The sequence below is a fragment of the Callospermophilus lateralis genome, chromosome 15 (assembly GCF_048772815.1).
Source record: "Callospermophilus lateralis isolate mCalLat2 chromosome 15, mCalLat2.hap1, whole genome shotgun sequence".
Taxonomy (NCBI): Eukaryota; Metazoa; Chordata; class Mammalia; order Rodentia; family Sciuridae; genus Callospermophilus; species Callospermophilus lateralis.
Window position 1 is genome coordinate 35,056,398 of NC_135319.1, and position 15,129 is coordinate 35,071,526.

The following is a 15,129-nucleotide window of genomic DNA, read 5'->3' on the forward strand; positions in this document are numbered from 1 at the left end:
ACCCTCCAAACACAGCTTGCAAACTATTGCTTTGAGAGATGTACAGTACAATGAAACTTGGGCTCTTAATTACATAGTCCTGAGTTTAAATTCTATCACCTCTACTAAATAGCTCTGTAATACTGGGTAAATAATTAACTTCTTCAAGCCTCAGTGACTACATCTGTTGAAAGGTTTAAGGAAGATAATGCACAAAAAGCAGTTAGCCAGAATGCTAGTTATGATAATGACAATGATAAGCTTTATTCAATTGTCATCTTTTCTCCCAGGCCTATCCTATTTAAAACTACAACATGCCCAGCTAGAGTCATCCAACTCCTAGATCTCTTAAGTTTTTTTTCCACAGCACTTACCACTTTATAAACACATGATTAACTATCAGCAGAGGATATGATTTCCAGTTTAAAAACTCACGTAGAATAATATCAGGTGCTTTGTAGATCTTAACTTCCCAGAATTGCCTAGACAAAATGTCTTTCAAAAATAATAATTAGTAAGTTCTTAGATCCTAAATAGAATCTAGTCTTATGAACTCACTAAAATGGAATTTCTGGGAGCACAGAGTGTTTGTCTTTTTTTTTGTTTTTGACCATGTGCATAGGACAGTGCCTGACACTATATATGATCGTCCATAAAATTTTGTTGGATGTCTTGGTCCATATCATCAACAATTCTAGTTAAGCTTAAGGTGTGAAAATTTTTTTTTCATTACATTTTTATCCTAATACTCATAATAATAATTAAACACTAATTACTGGAGGTGGAGTTAGAAGCCAAGCCTTAATAAGGAGTTTGTCTCTTCATGTATGACCACAGCTCAAGCCAGTTCATTGATACCTTTCATTAGATAAGGCTCCAGTAGAGAGAAAAGTGACAGCTCCCTTATCAAAGAGAGGAGTTAATGTTGGTCCCAGCAATACATCAGAGCCAGAGAAGAATAGGTAGACTTGTTCCAACAGTTTATACATACACAAGAAAAATGGGACCTTTCTTGTCCAATGAAGAGTGGTTTCAAACGATGCAACAGCAATAAGAAACATGCTGCCCCATTGTAATAAGCTGTCCTTGGACCCTGAACCTATAATCATCACTGAGTTCTACCATTTATGGAGTCCACTAAGCAGAGTAATTCTTCCTGAGTCTGCCACATCAAGGATGCCCAGGCACTCAGGGGGCTTCCCAGCAAGAAGACCCTGACAGGTCCTTCAAACTTCTGCATTTAAACATATCTCTGCTTCCTAATTCAATTACTAAACTGTAATCAAATTGAATCAGTCAGCTTTATATCTATGGTCATGGTATCAATTATTTCAAGACAGTCTAATGATTGAAAGAAAAAAAATAGTATCATATCAGCATGCTTAGAAGATGTAGATCAAAAAGAAGGCATTGTCATAGCAACCCCCCTACTAATTACCAGGGTAATTTCAGAGTAAAGCAGAACCTATAGAATACTGTGACCCAATCTCATAGAGCAAATTCCTAATGACAAGAGTGTGATCCAATGTTGTGGTGTTTTGATTAAGCCTATCAGACTCCATTTTCTCTCTTTAAAGTCTGGACATTAGGCAGGCATGTAATCCTGTAATCCCAGCTACTCAAGAGGCTAAAGCAAGTTCAAGTCAAGCCTGGACAACACAGAGAGACCACCAACCCCAACCCATCTCTATTTTTTTTAATTAAAACTTTTAAAAAATCTGAACATCAGTTCTGTTCTATGATTTGTTATTTTTTTCATTTCTTTTCCCCAATTTTTGAATTTTGTTTTTTCTGTGTAAACATTCTAAGTTTATTTGCTCTAATGTGAGGAAATCTTCAAAGAACTAAGAAGATCCACCCATATTAAATGAAAATAAAGCTATTTTTCATTCCTTAAATTAACTGGTCAAAAATCTCACTCAATAGCATTTTCTCTACTACTGTGTACTGAAGCTGTGCTTGTATCCTAAGGGTCATGAGCGGAGGTGGGGGGAGACCATAATGGGCATCATGGAACAGGACCATCATCAAAATAACAAGTCAGAAACCAAACATTAACCACCAATAGGTGATTATATCTAGTCTGACAAATATCACATATAACCTCATGTTCTTTGCCGACCTAGTCTCCCAGCACACATAGACAGACATCTCTCCAAAAATTATTATAAAACAAAATAGAATAAGGTATAAGTCTTGTGATAGCTGATTGCAATCTTCTGAAAGCTGAACAATGACATAATACATTTCTGTAGTGTAATGCTTAACCCAGCTTTGAGACACATGAAAACACATTTCACTTGAAAAGGATTCAGATGTGGTTTTTAGTGATGATGAAAAATACTATTTAAAATCTGTCACCTATTGTACTAGAATTGAGAATAATCACAGCTACAAAAAATATTTTCTATTGGTTAATGAATTGTTTCCTCATCATGCTTGCCTATTTACCGAAGTCTTACCAAAGCATTTTAGCAGATGCTATAGAGGTGGAAGAAATCATAGCAATGGCTTCTGGCCCTAGAAGGTGAAATAGAGCTGTCTCTAAGCTGAGATCTAAGAAGGTACCAGAAAAAGACTTCCTGTTTCCAAGTTATAAACCCCACAATGGGCAACCCTCTATTAAATACTCATTCATTTGAGTGGCAAAAGAAGTTGCCATCTTCAAAAGTTTCCTAGGAAAATACAAATACACCCTGGTAGGTGCTAAGCCATACCATGTCATACTTTAGTTATTACTGAGTATCTGGGTCAATCATTGGCCCATGAAATGCTAAAAGAGTTTGAAATTATTGTGAATGCACTGGAGATGGGGGAAGCACAAGAAAAAAAGATTGAAAAGGGAGCTAGAAAGGCACCAGATATAAATTCCATCCACCCACTCAGGCTCTGGAGTGAGCAAAGAACTAAAGTAATGTGACGTAGGGAGGCAGAGTGAGTGGGCTTTGGAATCATGAGAACTAGTCCATACCTGCACCTGCCTGCCACATACTTAGCCATGAGACATTAGGTCAGTTACCCAGCCCTCTGGGTCTCAGTGTCTTCATCTACAAAATAAAAATAATACTGTCTACCTCATAAAGTGATTTTGATGATTAAGTGAGACAATGTAAGTTATTTCACTTTCCTGGAATCATAAACATGCATATGCAACAGAAATGTTTAATAACAGTAATACTGTGTATTTGCCAAAGTGTCTGTCTGAGGCAATGAATGCTTTGGGAAATTATAATGTAATAGAATTTGCAGAGATGAAGTTTCCTTTGAGATTATCTGGTGGTTTTCAAACTTTTAAAGCTCAAAATCTTTCCTTCTAACAAACTGTACACGAAAGCTATTATGTAAAATAGATAAAATAGGAATTGCTATACTTAAAAACTGGATGGGGGTAAGAGGTACTGCTGAAAAGGGGGCAACGCATGCATGGTGGAGGTACTTCCAGAATCGCCCAGGTGAGAGCTCCCCAAAAATGTGTTCACAAAGAAATGAAGCTCCTGCCTTTAACTAAGTGGCACCCAATCACTTTTAGACAGTTTTAGAATAAGAAAAAAAAAAATCAATGAAACGGTTTTGATCATGCATATTTCACAAGTTTAAAGTGTAGGATGAATTTTGATTTCCATAAAATAAATTTATGGCTAGCTCAAATCATCCATTTAAAGGTTCTGTTTGTACTTTAGAAATTTGGGTCAGTCTGCCTTGGCTAACATTCTGGAAACAGGATATAGGTTTTTTTTCTCAGCTGAAACATTTTCACATGAGACGTATGTCTTTGCTTAGGTTTGTTAACTTGTTTTTTGCATTAAATTACCAGTTCACAGGTATGGATTAATGACATAAAAATGGTTCACTGAAGCCTAAAAGGTGTGATGAAACTACTAACACAAACACTGCAATAATGAACAATTTGTAAATGAAAATAATTAACAGGACTTGTGTGAAATATAGATCATACTAAATTTAGTTGGGATTACAACTAATTCTGAGAATAATAAGCATTCTCCCATACTGCTGCCCCTGCCAAGTGTGGTCCTCTGGCTTCCAGTGAATTCTGCAACCTCACATGATGTTGTAACCTGTAATCCTTCATGGAGTGAATTGAGAGAATAAATGCCTTGACCTCACTTCTCCACCCTCCAAGTTCTCATCCGCTGGTGAGATTTTACTGGGAAAAATGAAAGCTTCAAGGGTAGGATGAGCAAGAAGAAAAGGTGAGGCGCTCTTCCTTCCTCTGTTCCCATGATCCATGGAGAGGTCAATCGGGGCTCAGGTAATCCGGGTTTTTTTTTGTTTTGTTTTGTTTTGTTTTTGCCATTTTACAGAGCAAGTTTGTAAAAATGGCTTGTCAGTAGAGGTACTACATATTCTTCTTGACATTAGAAAGTTAGGATTTAGGGAAATAGCAATCTCTACAAGTTGTCTGAGGAAACCTGCCGCCCAGGACATAGATGGAACAAGCCCCTTAGTACTTCCAGTCTCCCTGTCTGCCATCAATTCTGAGTGTAGTTAAGCTTAGGCAGAGCCTCTCCAGCTGGGAAATGGGGGGAGGGGTGCGGGAAGGGAACACATTGGGGTTTAATCCTACCCAGATAATTGTTTGGAAATCCACAATGAAAATAAGAGCTAATTGTTGGGAAATAGCAACAAATCCCAATTGTCTGTTCAATTACAGACAATACTGTATGTGGTAGGCAATAACAATGGCATTGAACAAGTCAGACCTAACCTTCTTTGTTAAAAGTTTTAGAGTTAATATTTGCTAATATCAGTCAAAGTCCCACCACAGAGTACAAATCTATCTGGTAACTGAGGAAAGTTTAGGAATGGAGCTATTTGCAAATACATAGGCAGTCACAAGAGAAATCAAGAAGGGATGGAGAAGCATCTCAGGACTAGCAGCCTCAGGGAGCCTTTACTACCCTTAGGCCTAAAGGGGTAAGCAAAGAGGTTGCTCTAACCCTGAGAGGGCTGTAGCCATGGAAGAGCTCAGGGACAGATGATCATCTTTAAGGTCTTTGGTAGGAATCTAGCTGTTTATAGCTGTAATCCTATGTAGAGTGAAGTGAGAGAATAAATACCCTAACTTCACTCATATACCCTCCAATACCCTGCTAGTGCTCCCACTGGTCAAACTGAGCCATAAGTCAGAAGGCAAGAAACATGGTAGATCCAACTGATGGAGCACAGAAGGTATTAGTCTACCAGGGTAGAAGGCCTAGTGGAAAAGGACAGAGAATGGATATGAGAGGCCAAAGGAGAATGTCAAAGGAAGGCAAGAACCAGTAGCAACCCTTGATAGTACAGCTTTCGGGGAAAAAGGAGATAAGAGAGATTGGAGAGCATGAGCTGGGTTAAAGATGAGTCATCAATAAGTTGATTGAAAATAAATGGAAGAAGTTATAAGATTATCTTAGAGATCTCTGGAGTAGGAAAATGTAATTATTGTTCACAATATGGAAGAAAGAGAGAATTTTCATTTGAAGAGCAGAAAGAAGTTACTATAAAGTGGAATGACTGGATAAAAAGGACTAACAGATGGACCCAAAATGCAAAAGGATGGTTTTGAAGTTGTAGTAGTATTACGTGAATAATGTCAAAACAGTACCACCTTGTTTACTGGAAATCATTGTTCCACTCATCCTCAATAATAATGAGTCACTCTTAGAATTTATGCTACTATGGTGGGTTTATCTCCTAGGAGTGTTTTTATTAAGGTAAAAACACTCAATGTTTTTGGTATGATTTACACAGATGAAGGCACTTGATTGAAATGAGAAGACTAAATTTGAGGATTAGGTAAAGGTTATGAAAACTTTAAAAGTATTTCAAAATTAGTTAACTATTAGAATACTTTCTTTGCTAAAAATAAATACGTAACAAGAAGCAAAGACAATTACTTACAAATTAAATTACTTTTTATCTATAATTTTTCTTTCTACAAAAAAAAAAATGTTACTGTGTTTCAAGCTAGATACAATGTTCTATCTAAATTTCATCTCCATATTTAGTGTTCTTTCCCTACCATTTAAAGGACAAATTGAGCTGGACATGATGAAAGAGTCACTGGATGATAATCCCAGGGACTCTAATTTCCAGCTGAAGCAGGAGGATCCAAAGTTCAATACCAGCCTGGACAATTTAGCAAGACCTGTCTTAAAATAAAACGTAAGAAGAGCTGAGGGCATAGCTCAGTGGTATAGTGCCTCTGGGTTCACTCCCTAGTACCAATAAACAAATAAACAAACAAACAAAGAAATTGGAATTTTTCTAGCCTGATTCTCCTAAGATTGTCTTTGGGGTTACTCAATAGACTGAAGATCTCAGGAGTCACAGTATTTGAACTACTCATACGTCACCCATCTCATTAGTGACATTATATCATTTATTGTTGAAGCACCTAATGAATACTTAAAATGAGCCAGTGACAGAGAAACTGTGAAAAGTGGAGTAGAATGTTTACCCATCCTAAGAACTCTGCTGTAATCTTGTTGTCAGTACTACTGGCCATACATTGCCAGTAGTACTGACAACAAGAAATATCCATCAGAAAACATCTGGCCCTTTCCTATATGTTTCTCTGATATTTAAAAGTATACTGTTTTTTTTGGAGGGGGGTGTACTGGGGACTGAGCTCAGGGGTACTCAACCTCTGAGCCACATCTCCAGCCTATTTTTGTATTGTATTTAGAGACAGGGTTTCACTGAGTTACTTAGCACCTCACTTTTGCCAAGGCTGGCTTTGAACTTGCAATCCTCCTAACAGCCTGCCGAGCTGCTGAGATTACAGGCATGTGCCACAGAGCCCAACTTGAAAGTACACTTTATTTTAAAAATCTATCCAATATTCAAATTGGTAAAATTATGAAAAGATTCTTCTTCAAAAAAAACCCCCTACTTCCATTTATTAAATGTGCTACTTACAAATTTATAGGTGTGCAGATTAGAGTTCTTTCAGTAGAAGAGGAGTCAATCTGATTTATTAAATAATAATTTTAGCACCCTCCCATCTCTACACATACACATTTTACTGATAGGGTTAAGCCAGAAGTCTTAAAAAAAAAAAGAATGTAAACTACAAGGTTTCTTCTGTTTCTCTTCCATCCCTACAACAATAAACTAAGATAATCTGGAATCTTCTAAGCTTTGGTTAGAAGTCTTTCGCTTCAGAAGAGACCTGAGAAAAAAGACTTAACTGACCTTTACAGGTAGGAAAGCATAGCACCTACTGAGATTTGTCTTCTTGTTGGCACCTCTCTACAAAAGAAGTGGGAGGCTAAAATCAGCTTCAACTTGTGCAAATTAAAAGTAACCTTCAGGCTAATGGGTTTTCAACACCACTCCTTACTGAGAAAAAAAATAAAAATCTACCTCATAAAATTAAATTACCTCCTCAAAACTGACTTCTCTAATAAATTACAACATTAAATATGTTAAAATAAAATTATAATTCCTTCCAAACAATCCCTTGCTTCCTGAGGTAACACCCTCCCTGTTACTGTTAGAAGTAATTCTATCTGTAATGGAATACTTCATTCAGTTCTGGAGTCCAGTACCAAAAAAGACCACCAAAAACCTAAAAACTGTCAATAAAATGGAAAAACAACTAAAAGTAAAAAAAAAAAAATCAGATATTTGAGGAAAGAAAATAACTATAGTTAGGAGAAATTCAATCTTTTAGCTCTTTAGCAAACACTAAATTTAAAGAACATAAACATTCTAATCTTGTGGAAAGTGACCAGCTACTTTCAGTTTCTTTGGAGTACAGATCAAAAAGAAACAACAAAACAAGTAGGCCTGGTAATGAGTTTGTAAAGTGGTGGCTCTCTATTAATCCTAGCAATCACTAAAAATTGTCTATATAGTTCACTAACTGAAGAAGTTCTAATGTAGTCCTTTTTAAACAGCATTGAAACTTGGAAACAGGTTGTTGAGTCAATACTTTGTACTGAGAACTGGACTAGTTCCTTTAGGAGGGAAAATATGGAAACAAAAAAAAAGAGGAACAGTACAACCCACTTGAAGAGATGGCTATACATATAGCTAGAAGCAACTAATGAGCACAAAATGTAAAAATGACGTGCATAATTTGAACTGGGAGATCATTTGGAGGAAAGTCACAGTTAGGAGACTATATAAAGCTAACAGGTTAAATTTTGTTTGAAAATCCATGGTTGGGCTAATTTTAGAATACCTGAAAAAACAGTATTCTGGAAACTGTATACAGGATGAACTAAATCAGGAGAAGCATCATGCTAATACTAAAACTAACACAGACCACTAGTAGGTGTTAGGACTATGTAAACATTTACATATGAAGTCACTCATTAAATCTTCACCTTAATGTTCTGAGTCCAAGAGAATTACTATCTTGTTCTACAGACCAGGAACTGATCCACTTAAATAATGTCGGATTTTGAGAGTAAGCCTCCTGCATAGCATCCTTTAGGCAAATAAATATAAGCAAAGTACATTTCATTTTCAAAGCAAGTGTTGATTATCCAGAGAAGTGAATACTCAAATTTCCATACAATATATCATATTGTTTTTAAGAATTTTTATTACAGAAATTTTCCAATATTTATAAAAATAGAAAGAGTAGTATACTGAATCCCTCAACACACCCCTGTATCCCGTTGTACTCAGGCTTGATTTATCTGCTACACAACCCCTAATTTCATATACCTAACCTTCATTATTGGATTTAGTGATGATTAAACCATATAAAGTATTACTACTAAACACCGAAGGAGGGATAAAGGAAATAAGGAGAGGTAGAGCACATGAATGTTTCTCTAAAAAATGAAAACTTTGCTTTTTTTTTTTTCTATACATGACCACAATACTATCATAACACTACAAATCACACACTCACTCACGCACACACAATGCTTATTAAGATAAAATATCAAGAAATGATCCAATTTTCAATAATTTATCTCACTTTATTGATCCAAGTTTTAATAATTTAATCTCACTTTAATATCTCTTGAGAACTTGCAACGCGCCAGCATTCGGTGCCATCACATGGAGTAGTTTATTGAAATTGCTGTTATTTAAATTGCTTTTTCCTCCCGCCTTTCACTCCAACTGAAAGGACAAGTCTGTCTGCACCGGTGACTCAGAGCCTCCGCAGCAGGCTCCAGCCTTTGCCCACCGGGCGGAGGCTGGGCCTGAGCGGCTTTCCGCTGGGTTCGCTCTGGCCCCGGGACGCTGGCCCCACCCCGGTTGCCTAGGCGACCAGGGCCGTTGCTATCCCGCGACATCATGGAGACTTCCTTGGGCCCGACCCCTGTGGGAAGCACGCCCGAGGCGGAGGTACGCGGCCCCTTTCCCCGTCCCAGTCCGGGTCCCAGAAGGTCCGAGCGCCCGACCCCGCCACGGGTCAGGGGCCAAGGCCACGGCCCGCCCGGGAAGGTTCTGCAGGCCCGGCTCCCGCAGGTGCGCCGCCCAGCACGACCGCGGGGCCGGAGCCCGCCCGGGCGGCGCCCGCTGCGTCCCGAGCCCCGCCGCGGCTGGCCGTCCCCAGCTGGCCCTAGTGCACCCCGCGAGGTGCCCGTGATTACAAATTGTATTCATTTTTGCTTTGGACGGTTCCATGCCTTAAAACCACTGACTTCTAGCTCATTTTTTTTTTTAATTTAAAAATTAAAAACTGATTTCAGATTTTTAAATGGGCCATTCCCTTTAAATATTTCTATAATGATCACAGCTATGATTGTTTGAAAGCTGTCACTGAATAATAACTGCTTATTGGTAGTGGATTGAGTAATTGTAGAAGGCCAGGCCTTGGTGCTTCTGTTATTATTTTGCCATTTCTCTGAAAAAAAAAAAATACAAGATACGAGACAGGACAAAGAATAGCAGATGGAAAATCCATCTTCCAGCCATGTCTTTGTTGCTTATTATTAACATGTCTTTTGGAAATCATTTGACCTTCGTGGACCCCAGTAGCCTCCTTGTGTAACATAAAGGTTTTTTTTTATCTTTAGACCCCCCTCAACACCCCCACACACAGCAATGATTTTTAGGTAACTTTACTCATTTAGGCTTAATACCCTGAGACATTTAACTAAGAACACTGCCATGCCGGATACAACCAAAAAATGTTTTATTCTCCACACACTGAGTTTTATTCTTCAGCTTTTTTCAAACCTCTTAGGTGAATAATAATGTGTTAATTAACATCACTTTGCCTTATTAGTCTAAAAAACATTCTTTGTGCAGAAGATAAGTATTAGCTGTAATTTTATAAGTGACAAAATGCAGAGAACCAATAATTTTGCTCCTTGCTCCCAGACATGTAACTGTTCCCACTCTGGATCCCTCCAATACTATATGCAGACCGCTAAGGCATGCAGACTCTCATATGAGCCTTTTGAAATAAAATTAGCATACATTAAATGCACTTTTTAATGTGATAAACTGGTTTCTCAGTCAGTTACTCCCTTGTGATCTCTAATGTAAGTAATAGAATTTCAAAAGTAGCATAGAAAATTTCCCAATTAAATTGTGTTATTTAAACATATAGAAAAACTTATGAGAATGCACAATTGCCAGTGTAAGCATACTTATACAAGTAAATAATACCCTTTTATTAGTAGATTGATAATTTTGCAGTCTGTTGAATCTGTACTAAAGTACACATACACACACAGTCTGTGCCATATATAAAAATGTACACATATATAAAATAGTACTTATACATATCTACTTCAGATAGATATATCTGAACATATATCTATGTACAGATATACAAATATATAGATATCTACTTTAGATATATATAATATACATATATGATTAAACATATATGACGTAATGAAGTGTCATACTCTAGGGAAAAAAAACTCCACTTTTTATAACGGAAGAATCAGATGAATGCACTAGTTATAGACCTTAGATGATTATCTACCGTCTTAGGATTCTCAGCTTGCCCATCTGTAACTTTGTGGAGGAGCAGATATTCCTCATGATATGCAATTCAGGATATGCTCAGTCTTTTGGTTATTAACAAACTGGGGACATCAAGTTGTAACTTGGACTCACTTAGTGGGCTCATTTACTTAGATGACACATTAATACACTGGGTGGTGGTGAAAAGTCCATTTTCCATTCTAATGAAAGCAGAGTTCTTATATCGTTCACAGGGGAGACAGTTGCTCCATACAGCTGTGTCATTCATTACAGTGACAAGTTCTGCCTGCTGCCCATTTGTGCTTACTTCGGGTTTCAGAGGTTAGATGGAAAAGATGGCAAGGCTCTCTTGTAGTCTATTCCCAAGAATGCAGCTTTTTAGCTGAATACTGAAAGGTTCTTCTTAGATCAGATTCTTTGCAGAGTTGATCCCCCGGGAGCTAGTCCCTGATGGTGTCATTTCTAATAAATTCTTTATCTTAATTGACTGGCTTAGCCAGTAGAACATCTAGTCAGCAGAGCCAAGATGTAGTAAAATATGTCTTTTCTTGCCAAATCTATCAGAAATAAAGCATAAACTTCCAATAGTTTGAGGTTTCCCATTTATTGGTAGTAGCCAACACCTAGAATAAAAGTAACCAATTATCCTATCCACATAGTAGACACACAATAAATTATTAAAATCATGGGTAGTCTGAAATATGCAAGAGAGGTAGTTATCATAGACTAAAACCTACTCTGAGATACTTTGAATAAATGGGCATGAGACACAGATCCAGGGAAACTATTCCTGTGACATTGCATAAGCTCTATTTGCCAAATTTCTGAATTCAATATTCTAGGTTCTTTATTTATATTGGAGAAAATGCCTCCCTTTAAAATTTAGATCTAAACTTTTGGCATTTAATGTAGGGACACATAAAAACAGAGAAAAATGGGGAAAATCTTAAAATAAGCATTTGCTACATGTTGACATATATAAGTGAAAAGAGTTATAAATGCAAACTTAGACTTCAGTAATCAGTCTTCTACCCATAGTTTGTTCATAAACTGGCTTTCTTAATATCTTCAAAAATAGTATTTGCAAAATAGAATCATTTAAGTGGTAAACATAAAAGGAATATGCTTCAACTCACATGAGAGATCTAAAAGAAAATGTAGATGATTTTTACTCAATTGCTTCTTCTGAATAATCTCTCTTAAAATGTTAGCACATCTTCAAATCAGTGACATAAACTCAGTGCATTTGGGGCTTTATCAGAACATGAGCGTGGCCGGGGGGCGGGTATTTGTGTATGTATTTTTGTACCCAAGATTGAACACAAGGATCTTTAGCCACTAAGCCACATTATCATCCCTTTTTTAAAAAATTTTTATTGTTGGTTGTTTAAAATATTACATAGTTCTTGATATATCATATTTCACACTTTGATTCAAGTGGGTTATGAACTCCCATTTTTACCCCGTATACAGATTGCAGAATCACATCGGTTACACATCCATTGATTTACATATTGCCATACTAGTGTCTGTTGTATTCTGCTGCCTTTCCTATCCTCTATTATCCCCCCTCCCCCCTCCCCTCCCCTCTTCTCTCTCTACCCCCTCTACTGTAATTCATTTCTCCCCCTTGTATTTTTTTCCCTTTCCCCTCACTTCCTCTTGTATGTAATTTTGTATACCCCTGAGGGTCTCCTTCCATTTCCATGCAATTTCCCTTCTCTCTCCCTTTCCCTCCCACCTCTCATCCCTGTTTAATGTTAATCTTCTTCTCATGCTCTTCCTCCCTATTCTGTTCTTAGTTACTCTCCTTATATCAAAGAAGACATTTGGCATTTGTTTTTAAGGGATTGGCTAGCTTCACTTACCATAATCTGCTCTAATGCCATCCATTTCCCTGCAAATTCTTTGATTTTGTCATTTTTTAATGCAGAGTAATACTCCATTGTGTATAAATGCCACATTTTTTTTTATCCATTCGTCTATTGAAGGGCATCTAGGTTGGTTCCACAGTCTTGCTATTGTGAATTGTGCTGCTATGAACATCGATGTAGCAGTGTCCCTGTAGTATGCTCTTTTTAGGTCTTTAGGGAACAGACCGAGAAGGGGAATAGCTGGGTCAAATGGTGGTTCCATTCCCAGGTTTCCAAGAAATCTCCATACTGCTTTCCAAATTGGCCACACCAATTTGCAGTCCCACCAGCAATATACAAGTGTACCCTTTTCCCCACATCCTCGCCAGCACTTGTTATTGTTTGACTTCCGAGTGGCTGCCAATCTTACTGGAGTGAGATGGTATCTTAGGGTGGTTTTGATTTGCATTTCTCTGACTGCTAGAGATGGTGAGCATTTTTTCATGTGCTTGTTGATTGATTGTATGTCCTCCTCTGAGAAGTGTCTGTTCAGGTCAATTCAAGAAGCAAAAGATCAACTATCATCCCTTTTTTTAATTTTTAATTTTGAGTCTAAGCCTCACTAAGCTGTTTTGAGCCTTGAAAAGTTGCTGAGGCTGGTTTTGAACTTGTGATCCTTCTGCCTCATCACCCCAAGTCTCTGGGATTACAGGCATGTATCACCATGCCTGGCTGGAACAACTATATAATCTTGAGCAGAAAGATAATGTCAGTTGTCTGAAAGAATGTCCAGTGGAGTCTATAGATGATTCTTTCTATGTTAGGTGTTCCCTACAAATGTTAGAATACAGACCCTACCCAACCCCTGAAGGTTAGAGAAAAACCATGAGCTCAACTTGGGCAGCACAATGAGGTTTCTAGAATTTTAACATCATTCAAATTTATTGAAATTTAATGAAATGATAAGTAATTCAATGTGAGTAAAATATTGTCACATAGTAAAAATCAATCTGTGTACACTATGGGACACTATGTACTTAAAAATCTTGCTGAGTGGTAATATTTATCAGTATTTGGGGCTTCTGGCAAATACTGGCCTTAAGCATGGAAATACTGACAAACATTTGGGGTTGTCTTTTTTCTTGCCATTGTTCTTTGGGTTTACTGTCTTGTTTATAAAGCTCTGCTCTTACTTTGCCTCTGTCCTTCTCTAAGGTGGCCCTATATAATCCTCAAACATTTTCTAATATTTAAAGTTTTATTTTATTAAAATTAATTATTTAACAAATCTAGAGTTAATTTTGATAGGTGTGTTTTGTATTTGAAATGAGGATCTAATTTGAATCTAATCATGTCCATTGAGAATAGACTTACTGTCGCTACCACATTACATATAATACATGAGTAAGTATATGAATGAACAATCTACTTAGTGGACAAGAATAAAGGATCCAAATTTTATTTTATATAAAATTCTCTCTTCTGTTGCATTGACTAGTTTGTCCATTCTTGTATCAATATCATATCAATTTTATATTCAGCTTTACTATCTAATTTGGAAAGATCATCCTCACTGTTGTTTCCAAATGTATGTATTCTCCCATAGGAACTCAAAATTTTATCTGGTAAAGCTCTAGAATCCCATTGAGATTGTTGGAGCATCACATTTATAACATGGGTGGTGTTTCATGTTTTGAATTAGAGGTTTTCAATAAATTTATTTTATCAATTCTTATCTTTAAACTTTTGATAAAGTTTTAGAATTTCTCTATATAGGCCTTATACCTTTCTAATTATAATCAAATATAATTTAATGAAGTTTTCTCTTTTCCATTTCCAATTAGTTCCTCATGTAGAGAAAAGCAATTGACTTTTATATATTTGTTATATATCACCATTTTACCAAATTTATTATTAACTCAAACACTATTAATACAATGTCAGCTTACTTAGGAATGTAATCATATAATCCTCAATGAAGATTTTTTAATTTAATTTTCTCATTTCTAATATTTAAGGTACATATTTAGTTTTCTTACAGTAATTTTTAGATCCTCTATAGTATGTAGAATTACGATAATGTCACTAGCCATAGTCCTTTTTTGTAATAGAAATACATATTTTATTACTATTAATATTGTTTTCTATAAAGTATTTTCAAATCAGCTCATATGATAATAGCCACAGTGCTTTTTCCGGCTCATGGTTTTTAATAGGAATGACTGCATTTCATCATTCAATATGATGTTTATTGTTCATTTTGGTAAAAAGTCTCTTTCATATTTAGCTATTTTTCCCTATTTGCTGAGTCTTGCTGCTGAGTCTACAAAGTACGTTTTCACATTTATTCATATAATCATAAAATTTATATCATTTAATTTGA

General features: G+C 36.6%; 1 protein-coding gene across 1 annotated transcript in view; it reads left to right on the plus strand.

The window, feature by feature from the left end:
• The first annotated feature begins 9,215 nt into the window (after positions 1 to 9,215).
• Positions 9,216 to 15,129, plus strand: part of Cabcoco1 (ciliary associated calcium binding coiled-coil 1) — a 103,544-nt gene continuing 97,630 nt past the window's right edge. The window contains exon 1 of the mRNA XM_076834995.1: positions 9,216 to 9,294. Coding sequence (XP_076691110.1) covers positions 9,244 to 9,294 — 51 coding nt within the window. The 5' untranslated portion in view covers positions 9,216 to 9,243. The remainder of the gene's footprint in view (positions 9,295 to 15,129) is intronic.